Genomic DNA, 23,770 nt, shown 5'->3' with positions numbered 1-23,770 from the left:
ATTCCCTTATCCAATCATTACATGTAATACAAAGCTTGTCACAGCCTGATAAGCAGAGTAGAGAGGCAGTTACCACCCCCCCCCCAAAAAAAAAAAGAGAAATTAAATAAAATATTTATACTGAAAAATATTCACAAAATTAACCATAAGTGTGCACAAAATCCTTCAATTTCACTTTAGAAAATGCAAAAGCGCTCCAATGGCAAACTTGGTTAATTTGCTCCCTCGCTTTTGAGTTTCATCAGAAATGTTTACGCCCCCCCCCCTCCAGAAAAATTCTGTTTACGATCTTGTTCATCCCCTTCACATAAATCGACACCCATGGTAGTAGAAGTAGCAGAAGAAGAATGTTACCTGGAAATTATATTGGGCACTCAAACTACTGGAAAACAGAACAAGTCCCCCGACAGAGCCTTGGGGTACTCCACATTCAAGTGGCCTTCTCAAAATGGTTTTGCAGGAGTGACCGGAGAAGAATTGGAAATTTTCATTTAGTTTTCTCACCCACATTTTCATGCCTTTTTCTCATTTAATCTGCTTTTAATTGAAAAAAATCAGGCAAAAATCACCAAGTACCATGACGGAGACCTTAACAGAGGAAAAACTCATCGACCTAGCAGAGGCTGTGGGTGACCATAAGAACGTATTTAAGTTCGGGTTGAAACTGGGATTCAAGAAGTCCGAAGTCAGTACATACATCAGTACAAATAGACGAAATGACAGTTCCGAAGGAACCACCTCCATGCTCTTCGACTGGAAAAGAAAGACACGGAGAGCAAACCAAATACCTGATATCATCAAGGCACTTGAAGACGCTGGATTTGCGGAATTAGTAGATGATTTCTTCCCATCTGGAGAGGGTAAGGTGGCCTTACATATTCCTTTTAAAAATACATAAAAGCGAGATCCCCTTTAAAATGATGTAATATAATGAATTTTATTATAATAAAAATTCCTTGAACTGCTCTTTGCGAGTGGGTATGTCTCTTCGGGAGAGGGAAGGGTGATGTTCTCCTTTTTAAATATATATTCTTTATGGGCCTTCTCATTTAATTCTAATTTTAACTTCAAATATTTACGTACAACGTAATACTGGTACATGTAGTGTTCGATAATAAAAAATATCTAAAAATTAAAGATAACTTAGAAATTATCCTTTCGTTTAGTATAACGAAAATAGACCACAAGGGATCCCAAAATTTCAAACCATGCTAAGAGGTTCTATTAATTTTGTAAAAAATAGTTATTACACCAGTTTTTCATGTTACTTGATACGTTCTTTACTTCTTGATGAATCCTTTGAAGTCTTTGGGTAGACCTTTAAGAGCTTACAAATCATTTTGCACTATTTCATATTTTTCATTAATATTTGCTTTAGTTTCATTGTAAAATTAACTGTGCTATACATGTACTCTCCAAATGCGTTAGATAAAATATCAGTGTAAGCACATAATGTTATATGGACCAAACCAAGGTTAGATTAATAATTTGCAAACAATAACTTTGATTTCCCTTCTGTAAAATTTTTAACACATACATATTTTGGTTTTGTCCCTATAATTGCTCTCAAATTATTTGAGAGTATAGGTATATATTTTGACAGATTTCCTGCATTTCCTAAGCAAATGAAGTCAAATAAAAGTGAATAATCAATAAATCGTTAAAGGGATACTCCGGGCTGAAGATATTCATATCTAGATAAATGTAGTAGAATGCACACAGCAAAATGTTCAAAATTTCATCAAAATCTGAAGTTATTGAATTTTAAAGTTAAGCAATATTTTTTTTGTAAAGAGTTATATGTGTGGTAATATATTTGTTCATGTCTTTGGTTAAAGTGATCATTTCACTTTGTTCTGATTTAAAAAATTCTCCTTTTGGTTCCTGAAAATGGGCTAAACATTAGGCTTATAGTGTAAAAATACGTTCCCAAAAGTTTCAAAGTATTATATTAACAGGATCAATTTTAAAACATTGGAGATGTAAACCAAAGTTTGAAATAATTGAGAGTTGGTTTCAATGACTATGTGTATACAGGGAATCTGTGCACCACAACACATTAATCCTAGATGAACACAGCATGACCTACATACAGTGTGTACAAGGTATACACTGAATGTACAGTGCAGCTAATAGTGTGTGTATAGGAGATACACACAACAGAAGGCAGTCAAAATAGCCAACGGACTTTTTGAATTGGAGAAAACTGGTCATAAGCTGAACCCGTCTACTAGACGGTTCTCAAAATCAGGCTAATAAATTGCTACTTGTATCTAAATTAGAGTTTTCATCCTATAATTGCGGTCTGTTTCAGGGTTTTTGAGGACAAATACAGGCACTCATACGCACGTTTCAACTCAGTTTGAGAATTTTTTAAATCAGCTGCTTACAAAGTTAAACGATCCCTTTAAATGAAATCTATTAAACCTGTTTGAGATTAGTTTGTTAATGGCTTTGCTTGCAGAATGCCTTCCTGAGTGTTGTACATTAGGAATTCTCAGTGGTAGTACAGTATATAATTGATAAAGGTAAAGTCCTCCATAAGAACAAATTAATTTGAATAAAAAGATTCAAACAAGCATAATGCTGAAATGTTCTCAAAATTGAACAAGATGAGAAAGTTGTGATGCTTTTTTCAGTTATTCACATTTCAGTGTTTTGCAATGAGAGAGTTTATGGCTGATGTAGCTCACTCACTATTCATTTTTTTCAATTTTTAAAAATTTCAGTTGTTAAACATATGAGAATACAGATTTAACCACCAAAGGGTTAATTAAATGGCAATGCCAATAATAGAAAGAGTAAAACTTTCACATTACAATGAGGAAACAGTTTTGATATGTTATATTTCGTATTAAAAATAACATTTTTGATATATTATATTTCGTATAACATACAAAAGAAATCATGAGTGGGTGATCCCGATGGTTCCCTTACTTGCATACCAGGAGGCCCATTGCATAAAAGTAAATCAATCATAACTTGCATGGAATCCTTGATTCTGATTGGCTGTTGAGCAGTGTTACCATGGTAGTTATCATTAGATAGAAAAGTTTAAAACCACAATAGTATACGATGGGGTCCAGGATGTGAAATGATTCAACAGTTTTGCATTAATCCTCATTTGACCCAATCAACAAATTTCGTCACTATGCCGTCACGCGGAATTTTTTGACTGCGCCGTTCACTGACTTTTTACTTTCAAGTCTTGCGCATCTTTTGAGACCAAATTTGCGACGCCCGGATATGTGGTTTCGAAATTATGCAAAGTGCATGTCAGGCCCCAAATAGCTCAAAAACGTGATTCCGTGTACAAAAGTCAATGCAAGTTGTGTTTTTAAACCAAAAATTATATTTATAAATGTATGATTGTTTTTACTTTTGTTGGTTCATGATATTCATGACTTTTGGCAGCTTTTGTCTGTTAGAAATGTAAAAATTAATACTCTCTCAAAAAATAAGCATTCTACTAGCTATATTAAAAAGGCAAAAACCTACAATAAACAAATTTCGGGGAAATTTCATATAGATGCTTATTTGCATAATTAGATGATAAGAAATATAGACAATCAATATTTGGAAAATTTTACTAGATAGTCTTATAGTTTACATCTGGCTTTATGCACGTGTAAAATTACACGGTGATCGCGCAATCAGCGGCCAAGATCTGAACAGGGGTCAAATTGATCCCCCTCCCACCCCCACCCCCGTCTGAAATAACTCAGTTAAAATAGGGTTAATTGAAATATAATAATGTGATGCATTTACAATGTATTTTCCATTAAATATTTTCCTCTTTAAATTCAAATATTTTTTCCAGGGGGAGGGGGGAGGCAACTTCCAATTTCACATTGGTCATTGAACTGAGACTAAGAGGTTAACATATATTCAAATACAAGTATTTCTTTGTCATTATTTGATATCTAATGAAATAATAATAATGATAATATGGTGAAATTATATAGCATTTTATATTACCATATTTTGTCCCATTTTTTTCTTTCTTTAAAATGATAAAGATGTCTCACAAGAAACTGCATCTTCAAGAGCATCAACTTCAACAGGAGCAGCAGACATGTCAGTACCACCACAGTATGTAAACAAATCATTACTTAGTTTCTTTACAAATTGGGGGTGTGACCATATCGTTTGTATCTTTAAAGATCTCTCTGTCTTTAGTCTGCTTGAAAATAATGGATATAGAAAATATAAACCTATATCATCAGATATCATACTCTTGAATATTAAGATAAAGACATTTTGGTTTGTATTTTTTATATTTAAAAATTCAGTGGGAAAGGTCATTTAGCAAAAGATATATTTTTAGTAAAAGGGCAATTCCATAAAATAATCAACCTTTTTGTACCTCCGACCCCATTTTTCTCAAGTTTTACTTCACTTCATAAACTGACCAAGCCATGGTTATTTGAGAGCATTACAGACTGTCATAAGAACAAGAAATCAGAGACAGAAAATGCCATGAAGGTCCCACATACATGGTCGGGTGTATATATTTTATGGAAAAGAAACAAAGACACACTCTATAAAGTGTTGTACTTGTAGGGAATTATAGGCCAGGGAAGACTGTGAGAGTCATAGTAACACAGATTCCTATATTGCTGCATATTTCTGAAAAGATGGGAATACTAGTTTTCATTTGTGTTTTGCTACTTTGGTTAACAGTTTATGCTGCACCGTACCAAAAATTTTCTTCCACCTGTTCTAGTCTATTAATCCTGTCATGTAGTCCCTCTTTGTTCCCCATTTGTTTTGATAAACTGTGAAGATAGTGATGAACGATGCATGTCATGCATGAAAAATGTTTTTCTGACCTTTGGTCAGGTGCTGTATGCATACATGTATTGCCAGTAGTTAAACTAATGTGATTATTATAAACATTTTTAGAAGGGATTTTGTTAGACTTTGTGTCACTTAAGAGGGGATGAAACGATTTCTTCCATAAAGTTGTTAAATAATAATTAGAAAATTAAGGGATGGGGACTCGTCCCCCTTCCCATGGTATCACCACCCAGAGGAAGAAAAAAAATACATTTCAAATTGTATTATGGCTAAAGAGTCATGATGTAATACAATGCTGCCTGACAGTTTACCTCCAAGTGAAGTAAACTGGACAGTATTTGGAATAGGTGATTATAATATACTCATACTTGATGCTGAATAATGGTTCACAATAATTTTAACTCTTGATATTCATCATTCATTTTACAGTACCGTCAGTGAGGAAGAACTTTTGATGTTGTCAATGGAAATTGGATCTACTTACTACCAGAGGATTGGCGTTAACCTGAATATCTCGTTTGTGACTCTTGATAAAATAAAGAAAGACACACAAGATACTACTGATGCTTTGATGACAGTATTCACAAGATGGAGAGATAAACAGCTTCCAGACACAAACATCAGGGTTCTTCTTGCAGAGGCTTTACAAAAGAGTGGTCTGGTGTCGCTGTCTCAGAAACTGATTACTGGAAATCTATTGACAGAGTCGACAGGTAAGGGTAAGAAGGAAGCTAAGATGGCTGCCTTCAATAAATCAGATAAATTAGTTATTCTTAAAACAAAATGATACGTACCTTTTCAACTAGTGGCTCTATTTCATTGACCTGCTTGACCGGGTTCACATTTATTTATTTTATTAATCAAATATTGACAATAATACTTGCTTTTTATAGAGGTAGGCTATAAATGGTGATGTTTCAGTTTGCTTGAACATTTTGATACCTCATCAAAATCTTTCCTAAATTGATTTGGTGCTGCCCAGAAAATAGATTTTTGTCCCATGGGACTGTGCCCGATTGAAAATGCATGCATTATACAAATAAACTGACATTAATTGACCATGAATTTTTTTTTTTTAAATTTATGACTGAAATAATATCACCCACGATTTCCATCAAAAAATGAAGAAAAAAAGAAAACCAAAAGCCAATAAACAAAGAAATACATAATTTTTATGTACATGTCTATATGGACATCTGGTGATCTCTCACAGCTACCCTTTTCATGCTAAGGGGGGATGGGCTCCGATTTGACCGGAGCAAAGTTTGAGTTGTTGTGGATCACATTTGACACATTTACAACTATGCTCTACAACAATGAGCTGTTTAAGTTTCGAGGTCACATGACCTGTTGGCCTAGTAAATGACAAATTGATAAAAAGTGTACAATTTTCCTCAAAAGATCAAATCTGGCATTGATTTTATTGAATTACTTGTATTCAAAGTCAATTAATTACTAAAATGCACTCAGACACGCTCTTGTATGGTCTATTTAGGGCCACAGCCACTCAAATAACATTTTCAGGAGGCACGGTCAAATCTCAATAAAAACTGGTCTAAAATGCTATGGAGAAGACACTGCTTGAAATTTCCTGAGGTCACTTCGTGATTTTGACAAGAAACTGAATTACATGTATTGTTTACAGGCTCATGTTAATGTGTTGTTTTGCGATATCAGTACCGAATTAAAAAAGGGTGATGATTGTCGCTGAATTTCCATGAACTTCAGTTAATGCTTTGAAGCATACTTTTCTATTGAAAAGTTAAAGAGAATGAAATTAATTTTGGACGATAGAACCTTGTGCTTACAGAAATATGTCTATAATTGTTTCATGTGACTTTAAAGTTTAAGGATGTGACATTTTTTTCCTAGGTGCACCTGTGACAATTCCAGTATCAGAGACCAAACCACTTACCCCTGACCTGATTAAGAGATGTAAAGATGAGCTTCAATTCAAGTACAGGACTGATTTCTGTATGATAAGAGCTGATCCACTAGATCCTGATTCTATTGTGCCATTCCAAGATATGTACACAAACCTTTTCTTGGAAAAAGAAAAACGAAGGAAAAGGAGTCAACATGGTGTTTACTGTAAAACCTTTCAATATAGGAGTCAACTTGAGTATAAGGATCTCTTTAATCTCAAAGTCAACGGCATCTTCCCCAAACGGATAATGATCCAAGGAGAGGCAGGGGCTGGAAAGACCACATTCTTGGCTAAGATTGCATGGGATTGGATAAACGATAGTCCAGATCTCTCAAAGTTTGTGTGGGTACTCATTATCCCTCTGCGTGAAGCCAAGCGATACACAATTGGTCAGATTGTTAAGTCATATCTCTCAAAGGACAACCCAGCAAAAGCCTGTCAGATCACAGAGTACATCCGTTCAAATCCAGAAAAGGTATTCATTGCCTGTGATGGATTAGATGAGTTTAGTGGCAAGGTTGTACAGCATACTGAAAGCAAGCAAGGTTCAGAAGGTGCTCAGTCAGAGTTCAAAGTTGGATCAGAAACAAGTCCAGCAAGTGCATCTATGCACCAAAGAACTAACACCCAACCCAATGTAAGTTCTTTGGAGAGAGGTGATATCACAGTTGAAGATATTCTTGGCTCAGATGAACTTCGTACTTGCCCAGTAATGGTGACAAGCCGTCCATGGAAGGCCAATGAAATAAGATGGAATGATAGTTTAAGAAGACTATACACCTTCATCCACGTAAAAGGCTTTAGCAGGGAGAATGCAATGGTTTACATTCGCAATTACTTCAAAGACACTGAGGCTACAGCAGATGAATTCATCCAATTGTTTGAAAACAATGATATCATATCAGAGAATATGGTGCCATATCCTATCTACATATCTATGCTCTGTCACATGTGGATAAAACTTGATGACAACAAGAAAGAAGAGTTGAAGTCTTTTCAAACATTCTCTGAAATATTCAGTGAAGTGTTTGAATTCCTAAAGGTGCGTTATGTCCAGAAAGAGATCCAAGATTTAAGTAGCCCATTATTCAATACCTATCGCTCTGAAATTGAGAAAGCCCTGGAACCAATTGCCAAGGGTGCTTTTACTGGACTACAATCAAACAACCTTATTTTCAATGAGGAAGATCTTAAACAGTACTCAGACTCTGTGAAAACAGCATGCAAAGTAGGGGTGTTGTCACAGGAGAATAAGCTCTCATCCATTCATGATAAGAGCAGTCCATACCTGCAGTCAACATTCTTCTTTCCTCATAAACTATTCCAGGAGTACATGGCTGCAGTCTATCTTGCTTCTTTCTTTGATACAGATTGCACTAAATTTAAGAGGCTGATTGAGGAAGTAGTTATCCCTAGGAAGGAAGAGTTTAGGTATCTTCTGTACTTCACTGTGTCGCAGAACAAAAATATTGCTAAGTATATCACAAAATGTCTGTTACAACAGTACACCCAAAGCAAAGACTATGATGCACAAAAGAAGATGGATTTCTTGGTTGATGTAACCTTTGAGGGTCAAGATGAAGATACCAACGCCATGCTCAGGAATTCAGTGTCATCTCTGTCCATCATTCTTACAAACACACACACTATAGCTGGTTATGCATCCACTGGGATATATTCAAAGGCGGTAAGTTGGATATGCAGTATTTAAGTTAAGAAAGAAAAAGCACCCTGATATCATGCATGTATCTATTTTTTCAATACAGTAGCACACCTTCAGGAGTATAGCTGAAGTCATCCGAAAGATCTTATTAGTCTTTAAATGGAATTATGCATAAAAACAAAAACCATAAACCATTCAAACATCCAACTTTCAGTTTGTTTTTCATTTACTGAGTAAAATATCAGTAATACATATGGAATATTGTTCATCTTATGCATGCATTTTATTATTATTGTTATACTGGGTGAGTTCAATAAAAACTTAACATCTCAAATCCCAATTTATGGAAAAATATATCACAAACACATGATTATTAAAAATGGCATGAAAGAGGTTGTTCTTCCAAATAATTTGATACCATATCTATGGGGTATGTGTTAACGTTTGGATGATCAGTAGGTATTCTTTGCACTGATATAAATTTTTATCTGCGCCAAAGTAAAGCATGACTGCAATGAATGAATCCGGATGTCAATGATGTAATAATCCTACAAGGGTTACATTAAAATCAATTTAAAAACATGTTTTCAATAATTTTCATAATAATTGTTTAATAAACAATTTTAGTATCAATTCTCAAGTTAATTTCATTGACAAGGGATGTGCAAATATGTTTACTAACTCTGTAGGATTATGGCATCATGAAAATCTGGATTCATTCATTGCAGTCATGCCTTACTTTGGTGCAAATCAAAATTTACCTCACTGCAAAGTGTTACGATACTGCAACAAATAACAATAAATATTTTAAACTTTAAACTTGATTTTTTTTTTTATTACAGGAAATAAATCGTGTACTTAAACAAAATAAAACCAAACAATGATCTTACATCAATCTCTTGAAGTGTCCGATGTACAATCCAGGGTTATAATATATCCAAATAAAATCCCAGTTGGTTAGCGAAGATTCCGTTAATTAAAGTTCACAATGATGGCGATGATGAAACTGAAGTTGAAGCAAGATGAATAACAAGAGTCACTGTAACGAGTTGAAATGTCTGTGAAGACGATGTTGATGATGACAAACAGTCAATATCAGCAATCCATGGGTTGAAAAGCGTTCATTAAAACAGGTTGATGATCTCGATGAGAACTGAGAATTCCTCTCTCAAAATAACTGCAAACAGTTCATTGATGGCGAGCAAATAACTCCACAGAAGATAAATATTCCAGGTGGAAACAAAGTCTGCTCTGACATACAGTAAGGCCAATGAAGCTCAATGTTGAGTTTCCCGTCCCATTTTTTACAGCTCATAATGAGGAACTGATTTCATTATTCATTATTTTCCAGAAGATGAAAGTTTGACCTTTTGTAACCTTTTAACGCACTTTTATTTGTTTATTTGGACATTTTCTGCAATACACTCAATAAATATGTAATATCTCAACATATACACTGTTTATATCTTCATTTGAGTTTAATGCAACTATCAATATCGACACCGAGCTTGGACATTTTGAGAGATGACTCACCAACGTACACCGCGGTCATTTTTGTATTCTCATCTACATGATCTAAGTTTCCCTTCGCGAGGATCGCCCTAAAAATGTCACAAAAAGTTTCCGTCTGACCGATGTTTGTGATCGTGTATGGCAACAGGGTGTTGCCATTTTGATGATTTTGAATTGTCACTGACAAGAACATCGTCAAATATTGAAAATCCTAGGCCCTTGGCCTTGGCCGTGTCCTTGCTCAGCGATCAGATCATATCGAGATTCTGCCTGCACCATACACGTACTGTACATGTACGTACAAGTAAATGCGTACTATCGCTGTTGCATGCGTGATTTGTTCAAAACACTGACCACGTAAATCTTCGTGAATACTTGCTGGAGCGCAGCGCGGGCGCATTGTTGCATGGCCATGGCTGGGTTGATTCTACGAGTTTGACTATGGTTGAGCATGCAGCGTCATTCCATTCACAAGAAGAAAGAAAAAAAAAAGATTTGCAGGTATTTACAAGATATACAAGTAATTGTGTGAGTGAAAAGCTTATATAAATGTTTTATATCAGTTTTGAATCTAGATCTGTGTCAAAATAGTAAAATAATGAATTATTTTCAGAATTTGATTTTCAAACGCGGGCGGGCGACGGGAAACTCACCATCGAGTTTCAGCGGCCTAAAGTCTGGCGTGAAACTCTGAGTTCTGATCTGATATGATATGTGATGATGTCCTTGCTTATATACAAATTTCAACTATTCTAAAAACTTGTAGTATTCACTATTATAGAGGGTTCTAGTATTGTCTACATTAAGAACATTCTCCTTTCTGGAGCATTCAAATTCTAAAACATTCTCGAATGACCTCAGTGAAATCAACAAGATGTAAATAACATAGCTAATCCTATAGTTCTTTTCCACTGCCCAGGAAGCTCTATTGTCTGCCTTAAATAACAAAATTCCTCAGCCTATTGTGTAGACTTCTCTATCATATGTATCTTTGCAAATTGCAGAAATAACAGAATCACTTTTCATTAAATATAGTTCCTAATAAAGCTTTACTGCCAGGACATTCTGGAATATTCTTAAAGAGAAAATAACTAAGTAAATGAATGTAATTGCTCTTACATGTACAATTCTTATATATAACAAAAGAATTATCCACGAGTGAAGACATACCACATAAATGTATAGTGATTATGCCTCCATGCACGGCCGTACGAAGGAGGGTGCAGTTACCCCCCCCCCTCCCACAAATTTTGAAAACTTGCATTTTTTACTGAAAATGTTCACAAAATTCACCAAAAGTATGCACAAAATCCTTCAATTTCACTTGACAAAATGTAAAACGGCCCAATGCAAGCTCGGTCGTTTTTCTCCCTAACTTTTGATTTTTTTGTTTTAAGTTTACGCTTGCTGATCCCCTATAAATCGTGAAAAAAATTCACTTTTGTCTCACCTGCATAGCAGAGTAAGACTATAGGCGCTGCTTTTCCGATGGCGGCGGCAACGACGGCGTCAACACCAAATCTTAACCACAGGTTAAGTTTTTGAAATGACGGCATAACTTATAAAGTATATGAACCTAGTTCATGAAACTTAGTCATAAGGTTAATCAAGTATTACTGAAAATCCTGCCTGAGTTTCAGGTCACACAACCAAGGTCAAAGGTCATTTAGGGTCAATGAACTTAGACCATGTTGGGGGAATCAAGATCAAAATCTTAACCTAAGGTTGAGTTTATGAAATGTCATCATAACCTAGACAATATATGGACCTAGTTCATGAAACTGACATAAGTTTAATCAAGTATTACTGAACATCCTGCCTGAGTTTCATGTCACATGACCAAGGTCATAGGTCATTTAGGGCCAATGAACTATGCCCAAGTTGGGGGTATCTGTTGAATTACCATCATAACTTTGAAAGTTTATGATCTGATTCATGAAACTTGGACATAAGAGTAAACAAGTATCACTGAACATCCTGTGTAAATTTCAGGTCACATGACAAAGGTCAAAGGTCATTTAAGGTCAATGAACTTTGGCCATTTTGGAGGTAATTATTAGATTGCTTTCATAACCTTCAAAGTATATATAATAGATATAGTTTATAGAATGTGGATATAGGAGTAATCAAGCATCACTGACAAGTCTTAGGTCGCTTGATCAAGGTCAAATGTTATTTATTGTCAATGAAAGTAGTACATGTATTGTATCATTATATGAATGGTGTTTTTTTTAATTATTATTTTATAGTAGTTTACAAAGTCAGCACTGCTGCTATATTGAATCGCGTGATGCAGGTGAGACTGCCAGAGGCGTTTCACTTGTTGATTGTTTTTACCCTTCTGATCATGACCAGGTTAAATTATGAGCCCTGATACATGTAGATCACATAAATATCCCTGCTCAGATCCTGGATGGTTAAATGAGGGTTATCATGCTAATGCAGAAATACAGCAGTCTTGAAAACTTGGAATGGGCTGACATGCACTACTGTTTACAGGGTGTGTAACAAACTGCTGAAGCGAGACCAATGAAATTTTCATAGAAGTTGGATTATGAAATAAACTTTATACTCTACAATTGATTGAGAATACTACCACATTTTAAAATTAATTCAGCCCTTTGTCAGAGAGACATTTTTCGGGAGATGCGCTGTATAGTTATATTTTTCCTATTTTTGTCTAGCCTGCATAGCAGAGGGAGACTATAGCCATATACATGTAGGCGCTGCTTTTCCGACAGGGGGGGCCACTTCCATCCACAAGTGGATACCATGCGCGACCATGGGGTCTAGATAAGCACCCTAAACACGTATTTTCCATATTCTGAAAATGCACCCCTTAACAAGTTTTGGCGTGTGAAACCCTACCCTTAACAAGTATTGGAAACAAAACAATACTTTTGGTAAGTATTCCCTGAAATGAACCCCTAAACAAGTACTGCAATATTTTATTGTCATGTCATGGGTCCGTCGGTCGTCGGTTTTACCTTTACACATCTGATTTAGTACGGCCCCACCTTCCACACCTCGTGAAAATCGGACTCTAAACACGTAGTGTTGGGGCAAAAAGGACAACCTTATAAAACATTTTAATGTTGTTTTATCATCCCCGCAAATTTGACCCTAAACACGTAGCTCTCCTAGCGATATAGATACCCTTTTTTCATTATTTTTGTGTTTTTGACACCCTTATCACGTTATGTACGTAACATGCCTTATCTTGAAAAAGACATCCTTTTAACGTGTTTTTGGGGTCGCGCATGGTATCCACTCGTCAATGTAAGTGCACCCCCCCCCCCCCCGGGGGAATCAATATTGAAATTAATAACCAAGGTTAAGTCTTTGATATGGCAATAACTTGGAAAGTATATGGACCTAGTTCATAAAACTTTGACATTAGGGTAAAAGTGTAAACCTGAAGATCCTGTCTGACTTTCAGGTCACATGATTAATGTCAAAGGTCACATAGGGTCAACATACTTTGGCCATGTTGGATTTTTTTTTGTTGAGGAATTGTCATAACTTTGAAAGTTTATGGATCTAGTTCATGAAACTTGAGAACAGCAATATATCCCTAAATACCCTGTGGGCATATGGAAAATGACCAAGGCCAAAGGTCATTCAGGGTCAATAAACTTTGGTAATGTTTGGGGTATTTGAGGAATTCTCATAACTTTGAAATTTTATCTAGTTCATGAAACTTAGACATAAGAGCAATCACGTATCTTTGAGGATCCTGTGCGAGTTTCAGGTCACATGACCTAGGCCAAAGGTCATTCAGGGTCAAGAAACTTTGGTAATGTTGGGGGTATTGTTGGAATTGTCATCATAACTTTGAAACATCAGGTAATCAAGTATGAGTGATCATTTTGCACAGGTCTTTGGTCACATAATCGTGGTCAAAGGTCATTTTTAGTCAATCAGACATAATATTTTACCATATTTGTGTTTTCTTCTATGAATAATTATTTATTAGCTGTTTTCAAAGGTAGCACTGCTACTATCTGCATACTGCAGGCAAGACTGCCAGAGGCGTTACACTTGTTTAAAACTTAAAATTGCTATTGGAAATGAAATAAAAAAAATTATTTTGAATGAAAACAATAATTCTGACACCAATGACAATCAATTCATTAAAACAAGATAGAGACATGAGAGCATTGTCTGCTGAGTTTACCATCTCTAATAGGCCTACTATCAACTTGATTCTAACAATGTGTTAATTTGTCATTCATATGTAACAGATCATGTTTATATTTGAGTATAAGTCTTTAAAATTAATTTTTCAATTGAGATGAATACAGTATAGACATACTGAAATAGACTTCTTTAACTACATACAAAAATTGTAGATACCACTATACTAATTACATTTATACTCTTGCCGAATACAAAATTTTAAACAATTCAATGGGGCAATCTAATACCAAGTAATGCTATCAAATTAATGTAATTGTAAATTACATGTATGGCTCTACTTCCAGATCGGAATGCATATTATTGGAGATGTATCTTCCTACGGACCAGGAATATCAAATGAGGTTGCAGTGATGATATGCTCAGCACCATCACTAAGGGATGTTAGACTGGGTGCAAGCTTTCACCCTTCCTTCTATGAAACTCTTGCCAGAGAAGGAAGGAAAGCCAGAGTAAGTAGAAATTCATCTTAAAGAATAAGATGGTCATGTTGATGTTAGAATTTATTAGGAGGAAGAAGATGATGAGTGATGATAGTAATAATGAAAATGATGGTGCTAACAACAAAACAATACTAATAGTAATTTATAATTCTGGATTATGTAACACTGTAATTGTAATCCTGATATAATGCTGATGACTTATATGATTGCAATTTTAGTTGCCTACATTATAATGATTTATTATGCCAGTCTTGTACAGTGACATTCCTAGATACATGTAAGACAAATTAATGATTAAACAACCAATTTGGAAAAAACAAGATAGTAAAGTAATGAGAAGGGGGAGGAGGAGATGCTAACATGTGGTTTAACTAATTTTGTTATGATTTTTTTTTACATGAATTCATAATTGTACTAACATATTGAAATGACAAAAATATATGAATAATGCAAATACAAGTATATGAAGAAACAAGAATGGTTAGAATTGAGTATTCATATCTTAGAGAAGAAACTTGAAGGGCAAATGGAAGCTTGAAAAGAGATCAAGATGGGGAGAATGAGGAAGCAATGACTGATGGGAAGAAAGGATATCGAACATAGTAAGATAGAAAATAGGTTGAGGGGAATTAAGAGAAAGAAGAGAGGGAGAGGGACAGAGGGAGAGAGAGGGGAGAGAGCAAAGAGAAGGGAAAAGTAATCAGTCCTTATGCCGTAATAACCTTAACAGTGTAATAATGCCAGGAATATTAACAATCTATTATTTCTATATTAGGAAGCTAAAACAAAGCAAATGTAGCATATAATCACATTGATGGTTTGTGATGGAGCTTTGCTCGGACCAGACATATCAAATGAGGTACAGTGTAGTAGTACTAATGTGATTAGCACCAATCTGTAAATAATGTTTATAAAAAATGGGGCCAATCTTTCAACCTACATGTAGCTGCTTTTATGAGGCTCTTGGTAAAAAGAGAAAGAAAGAAACGTTTAAATAGATTACAATGGATAGTTGATGGACAAAGACATTGTACATGTACATTTAAGCGCCGTAGTGTAGCTGTTCTGACCTTTGCCTTGTAATCAGAGGGTCTTGTGTTCGAATACCACCATGGCCTAGCGTCCTTTGGCAAGGCGTCAATCCACAATTTGCCACTCTCCACCCAGGCATTAAATGGGTACCCGGTAGGATGCGCAAGCCTATAATTAGTATGCCTAGCAATTGAGTCTTTAAACTCTTGTTAGAATACTCCCCAGGGAGTGGAAAAGGTGCATACATTGTATATGGGCATGCAAGAATCCTATGACCAGGGTAATAATATCTCTGTAAAGCGCTTAGTCGTTCCGATGTTTTAAGCCATGTATAAATGCAGAATATTATTATTATCAAATATTATAGCATTCCCTCTAGATTGTTTTAAAATAACAAACAAAAGGTTTAGTGTCCAGCTAATTCTGTTATGAAGTTCTGGGGTGGTATTCTGAGATCCATTTTATCTCAGATAAAATAAAATATTTTATCTCCGTTAAAATCAGTGGGATAAAATATCCTTAAAATCTCTCCGAATTGGTATTCTGAGAAAAATTTTATCTTCATTTTATCTCTGTAAGACACACCTATTTTTTAATCAATATCCAATTAGAAACGTGCTTTTATAGCTCTCTCATATCACTCAACCAATGGAAATCCATTCTGCCAGGAGGTGTGTCAAAGAAGTCAGATTGCGTCAATTTATTGACTAAAAATACGCTTGCACTATACGCTTGCGCGTCTTTCAGAGATTTCTTTTTAACAAAAATGACAATACTCTTCTTTTTTTCTAAGTCTATTTCGCATCTTTTCAAGCATCATTTCATAGACAATATTAGTCAAGAAAATTATTATGAAATAATGATCCTGATTGTACAGGAATAACTTTAAGGTGTTGTTCTCAATGAATATATAATTTTTCTTCATTTTCTTGTCAACATTTGGAGTTCATTCACCTAGAAATATTGACGAAATCTACGTCTCGGAGATAAAATAGCCCCTTCCCTCTTTTAAGTTTATTTTATTTTTTCTTCAAAGTAATTAGGCGCAAGCACATCAACTGCGTTGCAATGTCCAGATACGCGATGGGTGTGTCTACGCAGCCACTGTTCTGTTGCGTATCATCATAAACGCAAGATAAAATTTATATGCAAGATAAAATTTTATCTGAGAGATAAAATGTCATCTCAGAATACCAATTTCATTTTAAGAGGTAAAATAAAATATTTTAAAGATAAAATGACCTCAGAATACCGCCCCTGGTTATATCGCTACACAGGTTTACATAATTAGGCCTATATATTAATTAATTGACTAATGCCGATTCATGATTCTTTTCACACATCTTTGATAAATACTGATGTACGGTATGTACAAGGAAGAACATAACAAATATGTTTAAAGGGGAAGTTCACCCCGACAAAAAGTTGATTAAAATAACAGAAAATATACAAAAAAATATTGAAGGTTCAAGAAAAATCCATCATAATGAATAAACAAAGTTGTTATTAAATATTTGATTGATGTTATATGCGAACAAATTTTTTCATATCGTTTGGTGAAAATAAATCATCGCAAACCATTAAAGTATACATCCAAAGAAAATTCACGAAAGTGATGATTATAGACAAATTATATATGAATGGAAAGGTCTTGTCTTTTTATACACAAATATGTCACTAAAAAGTCTTATTGATGTCGTGGAAATGCAAGAAATGAAATTATTAGAGACCCTTCTCAGCCCCCCAGCCGCCCCCAGACACACACTAACGCGATCAAATACAGTCGAGAATAATGTTGTCACATGATGATCGACTCACTCAGCCGCTCTCTAGCTCTAGCTCTGTGCAAGCCAGAAGTACACTGATAGCTGATTCACCTTCCTGGTCTCTATTTTTCTTCGAATTTACCGTTTTCTTCATGTATTGTGATATCCGAATTCTGTTTTCGACAACTTCAGACTATAAGGGAACCAGAACTGTGTTATTTTGCCCGGTTTTTATTGAATTGTGAACTGGAAAGATCGATTTTGTCCACTCGACAGTCTTCGTTGTGTTGCTCTACTAACTATTGAAAAACTCCAAGCTGCACGGTCCCATTCACTTGCTCCCGATGCATGTTGCAGGTTACGCTGTTTGATCCAGTCAAAAGTCAAGGTAAGCATGTTTGGAAACTGTACTTGTTCTGACGATGCATTCAGGTCAGATGACAGATACAGATCTGATATAAGTTTAGAATCATGCATTTTGGCGTATACTATTAAAATTAAAAAGTCTTTATTTTAGAAATAATGTTTTTGCACAATTCCAGCAGATTTTTTCTTCAGATTTCTAAAACTGGTCAGGACTCAGGCAGGCGATTAAATTATTTAGGAGCACTGGTATGGACCATGGCTGAAAATCTGCTGTTTCAGAGGAATGTTTAAGTTTTTATTATACACAGAAATATATCACCATGATGCCGATGTCATGAAGCCAGACAAATTTTCAGCAGTGATTACCCACCCAATGGTTCATTACATGCCGCCGCGCACAGAAAATTCAAGCCATAGAAGTCGTGTGTTGTGGACCCAAGAAGTGAGATCCCAGCACGCGCGACCCACTAGTTAGAAATCCACTGCCAAACGCGGTTCGTGGTGCGAGGTTAGTATACTAATACTAACCTCGCAATACGTGTGAGTGGTGATTACCCTGATTCCTGGCCAAAATCACTCACACGTATTGCGAGGTTAGTATTAGTATACTAACCTCGCACCACGAACCGCGTTTGGCAGTGGATTTCTAACTAGTGGGTCGCGCGTGCTTGGATCTCACTTCTTGGGTCCACAACACACGACTTCTATGGCTTGAATTTTCTTTGCGCGGCGGCATGTAATGAACCCTTGGGTGGGCCAAAATTAGAGTCTGGTGTTTCTTTCTGATTAGAGTGTTGCTGCATATATGCATGCGTAATGCCTTCAACAATGAAGATAAATGCAATCTTTGTAAATGACACAGAGACTCAGAGAGCACCGTACCTCAAGTGATGTTCGTGTAGTCTCCACTTCACTACTGCTACAGCCTACACTACGCTACACACCTACCCGGGTAGGTGTGGCGTACATGTACGGTAGTGTAGCGGTAGTGAAGTGGAGTGGGGCCTACACAAACATCACTTGAGGTAGAGCACCAGTGTTCTGAGTGGAACTTTTCAGGTGTCTTAACCTACTATCATTTGTTGTTGACCGGGAATTACATGCCACCGCACGTCATCAATCATCACGATAATTAAATTCATACTTTGATTTGATTATTTAAACTATTTCTTTTTTTCTCTCTTCTACACACAGATCTGCACAATTGCTGACTCTGGTGACTTCTGGTCTCTGCTTGCTACCTCAATCTGGGAGATTCCATCATGTCCTTTTACTATGATTTGGATATAGCCATTTTTTTCTTCACTCTTTCCAGGACCTACGGTTTGCAAGTTGTGGACTGATAATGATACAAAAGAAAAATTTTCTTTATCAATCTTGGAAACAATTTTGAGCACAGTTTTGGAGAGAACTAAGAAATTTGACTTGGACAGGAATACAGCTTGTCAAAAATAATAACACACAATTTAAAACGAAAGAACAATTTTAATGTTACTAGGGCATTTTGCGAGAAATGTTATACTCAATCACACGTCCCAAATCAAGGGTAAGTCCTTTGATTAAACATGTAGTTGAATTGCGATTGCAACTCGACCTTATTACGCTTGAATTTGAATTTAAGACTTACGCTTGATTTGCAATTGAACATAAGTTTCTTGCAGTGCCCCATAATTATGTTTTGTTATCAGATATTTAACGTGCTGATTTTTCTCGAAAGGTATAATATATTTGTCCTTTTAAACGGTATTTGAATATGGGTACGCCTTTTATTTGTTTTCCACAATATTTATTGCATGTATGAACAGAAGTTAAATATTTATTGTGAAGCACTGTGAATGTTGTGTGCTGTTGTGTGATGGTTCATCATTTTTATTATAAGACTGAAAGCCTGGTGGATGTGAGGAAGTGGCCTGGATGAAAGAAAAGTGAACATGTGTCCAATTACTGATTTGCATATTCTAAGACAATTTTGTTTCTGGATAAATTTTGCTATGCATTCCCTACATTAAGAGTAAAGGAGAAGTCCACGCAATCAAAAATTCATTTGAATTTAAAGAAAAATAACAAGATATTGCAGGAAATTTCATAAAAACTTTGATTCAAATTTATATAATTACTATTTTAACAGTTCCGTAAATATAACCTATTGTGATCAGTTGAAGAGTTTCCTATCGTCAAATATGCAAAGAATAAAAAACAAAATGCCACAAAAAATAGAAACGAATGTGATGTGAGTGACAACTCTAATTTGCATATCATTGTTTTGTGTATATGACTGTTTTGAGTAAAAACAACAAGGGAAATTACTCTATTCAAATAATTTTTAGTTGATGTGGACTTGACTTTTAACTCTACCCCTCCCATCCCAAATAAGAGTAGAAATAATCTAATCAAGAACTTGAAAATCAAAAGCAGCAATTAAGAAGCAAGATTTGATAAATACAGGTCTGAATAGAATTTCACAAGAAAATAAAAAGAGAAAAAAAGATGGGTAGGGACGGGGAAGGAATAAAAAAAAAATGCCCAGAAAAAAAAATCCGAGTTTCGAACCAGGGTCCTCGCACATGACAAAACAATGGCCAACGCATTTGGCCACAGACCATTGCCTTACCGGAAATGCATTTTTAGGATATATGAAATAAAGTCCGCTCGCCGCTGTTGCCTAATAATGCTTCGGCAATTCAACTGCAATTTCAGTCATTTTGCGATGGATATTGCCGTGTTTTTTTTTGTGGTTCCTGACTTTGCTACTTAATGAAATTTCATAATTTTTGTTCAGTCATAAAGAAGAATGTCTATGCTTTATATTGATTATAATATTAATGTGACGCAAGTGTGATTTCTACGTGAAAATATGCTTTGTTTATTCACATATATTTCTTGAAAAAAAAAAAAATTCTAAGCTAAATATCGGTTACCAAAATACGTTAAATGTGCACTTTTTTTCACTGTTCAGTAAATTCAAACTTTTATCTATATAACAAGACCAATATTAAGAGCAATAAACAATTCTAAGAGCAAAAAACGCTGATTGGAAAGATCGTCTCCAATGGGCTGCTGTCAGCTCAGCTGCTCACTGCTCATTGTGTGACGTCACTCAGCTGGAGCTCGCAAGAGGACCGGTGGAAGGCAGAAATATGGCATGAAAATAAATCATTTTTGAGAGCTGATTTCTGCAAACTCTGATCACTATTTTGAAAAGTGAAGTTATATATCTGATTAGTAATACTTCCCCTTTACAATGATGACCACATAAAGTCATTATGAAATACTTTTGATTCTTCGGATGTATACTTTAAGATATTTGAAATTTATGCATATATATTACATATTATTTTGGGCAGCTGCCCTTTTTATGACATTACCAATATGGAAAAATGTAATTGTACAGGGATAATACATTTAAAGGAGAATGAAACCCTTGAAACCAGCTGAATCAATATCAAAGAGAAAAATCAAAGAAACATATTGTTGAAAGTTTGAGGAAGATTGAATGAATGATAAGAAAGTTATGAGCATTTGAATATTGAGATCACTAGTGCCATGTAGATCCTCCCATCGGCAATGCGACCAAGATCTGTGATGTCACACACGTACAACTCCCTCATTACTTTAGTACTTATTTCACTTATATTCTCACCGTTTATATAGTCTATCACAAGGTGAGGTGTTCTTAATTATGAGATGACAATTAAGTACAGAGGTTTCACAACATTATATCATTGATTAATTATTTGTCATATGATTAGAATGAGCAAAAAGAGATGTTTTGGGGTATATTTTCAGTGTCCAAATGGGAGAGTTGTACGTGTGTGACATCACAGATCTTGGTTGCATTGCCAATGGGAGGATCTCCATAGCATTAGTGATCTCGACATTCAAATGCTCATAACTCTTTTATTGCTAGTCCTATTTTACTCAAACTTTTGTTGATCTTATTCTTTGATTTTTCTGCTTTCACAAAAGCTAACTTGCTCCAAGAGTTTCATTCTCCTTTAAGAACAAATTTTTGTGCTACTACATGTATGTAGACAATATTATTTGAGAGTGCTAATAAATAAATAAAGGAGACTAGATGAGATCTTTTTAATAATTGGGTTCTAATACAAAGGTATGCTGCAATTTAAAATGTGTTATACTTTCAAGTGTTATATTGATGCAGAAACATGGAATCGTTTTTTTTTTTTGGCTTTATCCATATCTTCCTAGACATATTTTAATTGATAATACTTCATAATCATGGAGGTTATAAAGGGAAATATTAGCTTTAAAATTTACATTTTCGGAGAGAAGGTAGATCATTGAATATCAGAGGTGTATCACAGTATGTGGTATTTGTATGAGAGTGATAACATTGATTGACAATGTCCATGATACACATGTGTAAACAATATAATTGTAATGAACAGTGACCAGGTGGTTTAGATTGAGATGTTATGCAGGGTGAAGGCTTGTGAAATGGAATACATCTATGTAGACATGCAGTAGCAGCACATGTTGATCTTGATAGAATGTTTGAAATTATTTTAGTTCTTTGCATTGAAAAGTGCTTATTCATGTGGAATAAGGGCACATGAATAACAGGCTTTGGGGAAACTTGAAAATCATCCAAATTTGTTTAGAGAATAATAATAATAATTTGCATATAGCGCTTTATTAATCTACGACTGCTCATAGAGCTTCACAATTATTATTACCCGGTCACTGAATGAATAGCTTTTAAGCAGCCTGTATCACGACGTTTTTTTTCCTACCGGTACCCAATGAATTAGCACCTGGGTGAGAGAGACAAAGTGTGGATTTGGACGCCTTGCCAAAGGACGCGAGGCCATTTTGGGATTCGAACACATGACCATTACAAGGCAAGAGTCAGAACTGCTACACCATATGGTGCTTCCACAAGAATACCGCAGTTTATATTATATAATGCCAACAGTACATAACCAAGATAATTGATTTTGAAAATAACCTGTAATATAAAATTCTTTCAATATTTAGAGGTTTTAATATTAACATAATGCATGCACTCAAACAGAAAAGCTTTATAACAAAATTATGCTATATACATGTACTGTACAAGCTGTTATTTTTGCGTACATAATTTTTTGCAAATCGCGGGGGTCCCGACATTTTCGCGGGTTGTTAAATTCGCGATCTGAAGATGTACAAAACACTTCCACAGCATTTCAAAGAAGCAAAACTAGTGCAAATCTATACTCGTCAAAGTTTTCATGTTGATGTGTCTTTTGTACATAAATATGTCCCTGTAAAAACAGTTACAAACTGTGGAAAAGGGTGGCTTAAATTTCCCTTTTTAACCTTTAGATCTGACAATTCGTCATGCCACACTTTGATCTGTAATCCACAGGGTTAAGCAATCTTTAGAATTTGTGTTTTGTTCGATTCATTTTTCAAAATATTGGTAAAAGACCAAAAATGTGGAATTTTGTGAACAGAATCTTCACCTTTAAAAGCTCTGGTCATGTGACTTATGAATATTAATGAGTATGCAAAAAGCTGCCAATACGTGTTCAATTTATTTATTTTCTCATCAATATAAAAAACAATATACAATATGTACAAGAATGAAAAGTACATGTAAAATTTGAGAAAAAAGGAAAACTACTTAAAAGTTCATGAGAACTTGTGAGTTGTAGCTTCCAAACAATAACAAAAAAAATACATATGAAAATCAAATGAGAAATATACACACAGCATCAGCAATCACTAGCATACATACAAGGGGGACGGGGGACAGTCAAGGGAAGTGTAAAATTAGGCATAAAAATTTATTTTGAATATTCACTTATATACACGTTTTTTAACTTGGCTTTAAATGAAGTTAATGTAGTTGAACACTTGATATTATTAGATAGATTGTTCCATATACGAGGGCCACGGTGCCTTAATGAATTAAGTAGAATTTGGGTTTTAACTTGGGGATAGTGAAATTTATTGCTTGACCGAGTATTATGAGAATGAACTGAACGATTTATGAGGAACATCTGGGAGATGTTAGAAGGGATTATGTTGTTAACTGTTCGGAACATCACAGATGCAATCT

General features: G+C 35.1%; 1 protein-coding gene across 2 annotated transcripts; it reads left to right on the top strand.

The window, feature by feature from the left end:
• The first annotated feature begins 561 nt into the window (after positions 1-561).
• On the top strand, positions 562-17,005 carry LOC135158026 (uncharacterized). 2 transcript variants are annotated; one of them, XM_064115269.1, is made up of 5 exons: positions 562-860; positions 4,020-4,092; positions 5,230-5,513; positions 6,673-8,414; positions 14,387-17,005. In XM_064115269.1, the coding sequence occupies exons 1-5, from the start codon at positions 578-580 to the stop codon at positions 14,570-14,572; spliced, it is 2,568 nt and encodes an 855-aa protein (XP_063971339.1). In that variant the 5' UTR covers positions 562-577; the 3' UTR covers positions 14,573-17,005. The 2 variants fall into 2 exon arrangements, with proteins under 2 accessions (XP_063971339.1, XP_063971340.1); XM_064115270.1 differs by lacking the exon at positions 14,387-17,005 and adding an exon at positions 9,233-10,368.
• Positions 17,006-23,770: the final 6,765 nt, after the last annotated feature.

This window comes from Lytechinus pictus, unplaced genomic scaffold, assembly GCF_037042905.1.
Source record: "Lytechinus pictus isolate F3 Inbred unplaced genomic scaffold, Lp3.0 scaffold_26, whole genome shotgun sequence".
Lineage (NCBI taxonomy): Eukaryota > Metazoa > Echinodermata > Echinoidea > Temnopleuroida > Toxopneustidae > Lytechinus > Lytechinus pictus.
Note: the sequence above shows the minus strand (reverse complement) of the source record. Positions and strands in the feature narration are given on the sequence as shown.

Bases quoted from the DNA above. Each gene is read 5' to 3' on its own strand.
- LOC135158026 (XM_064115269.1), top strand. From the start codon at position 578: ATGACGGAGACCTTAACAGAGGAAAAACTCATCGACCTAGCAGAGGCT. The intron at 861-4,019 runs GTAAGGTGGCCT...AAAATGATAAAG, and splicing joins TTTCTTCCCATCTGGAGAGG to ATGTCTCACAAGAAACTGCA. The intron at 4,093-5,229 runs GTATGTAAACAA...TTCATTTTACAG, and splicing joins GACATGTCAGTACCACCACA to TACCGTCAGTGAGGAAGAAC.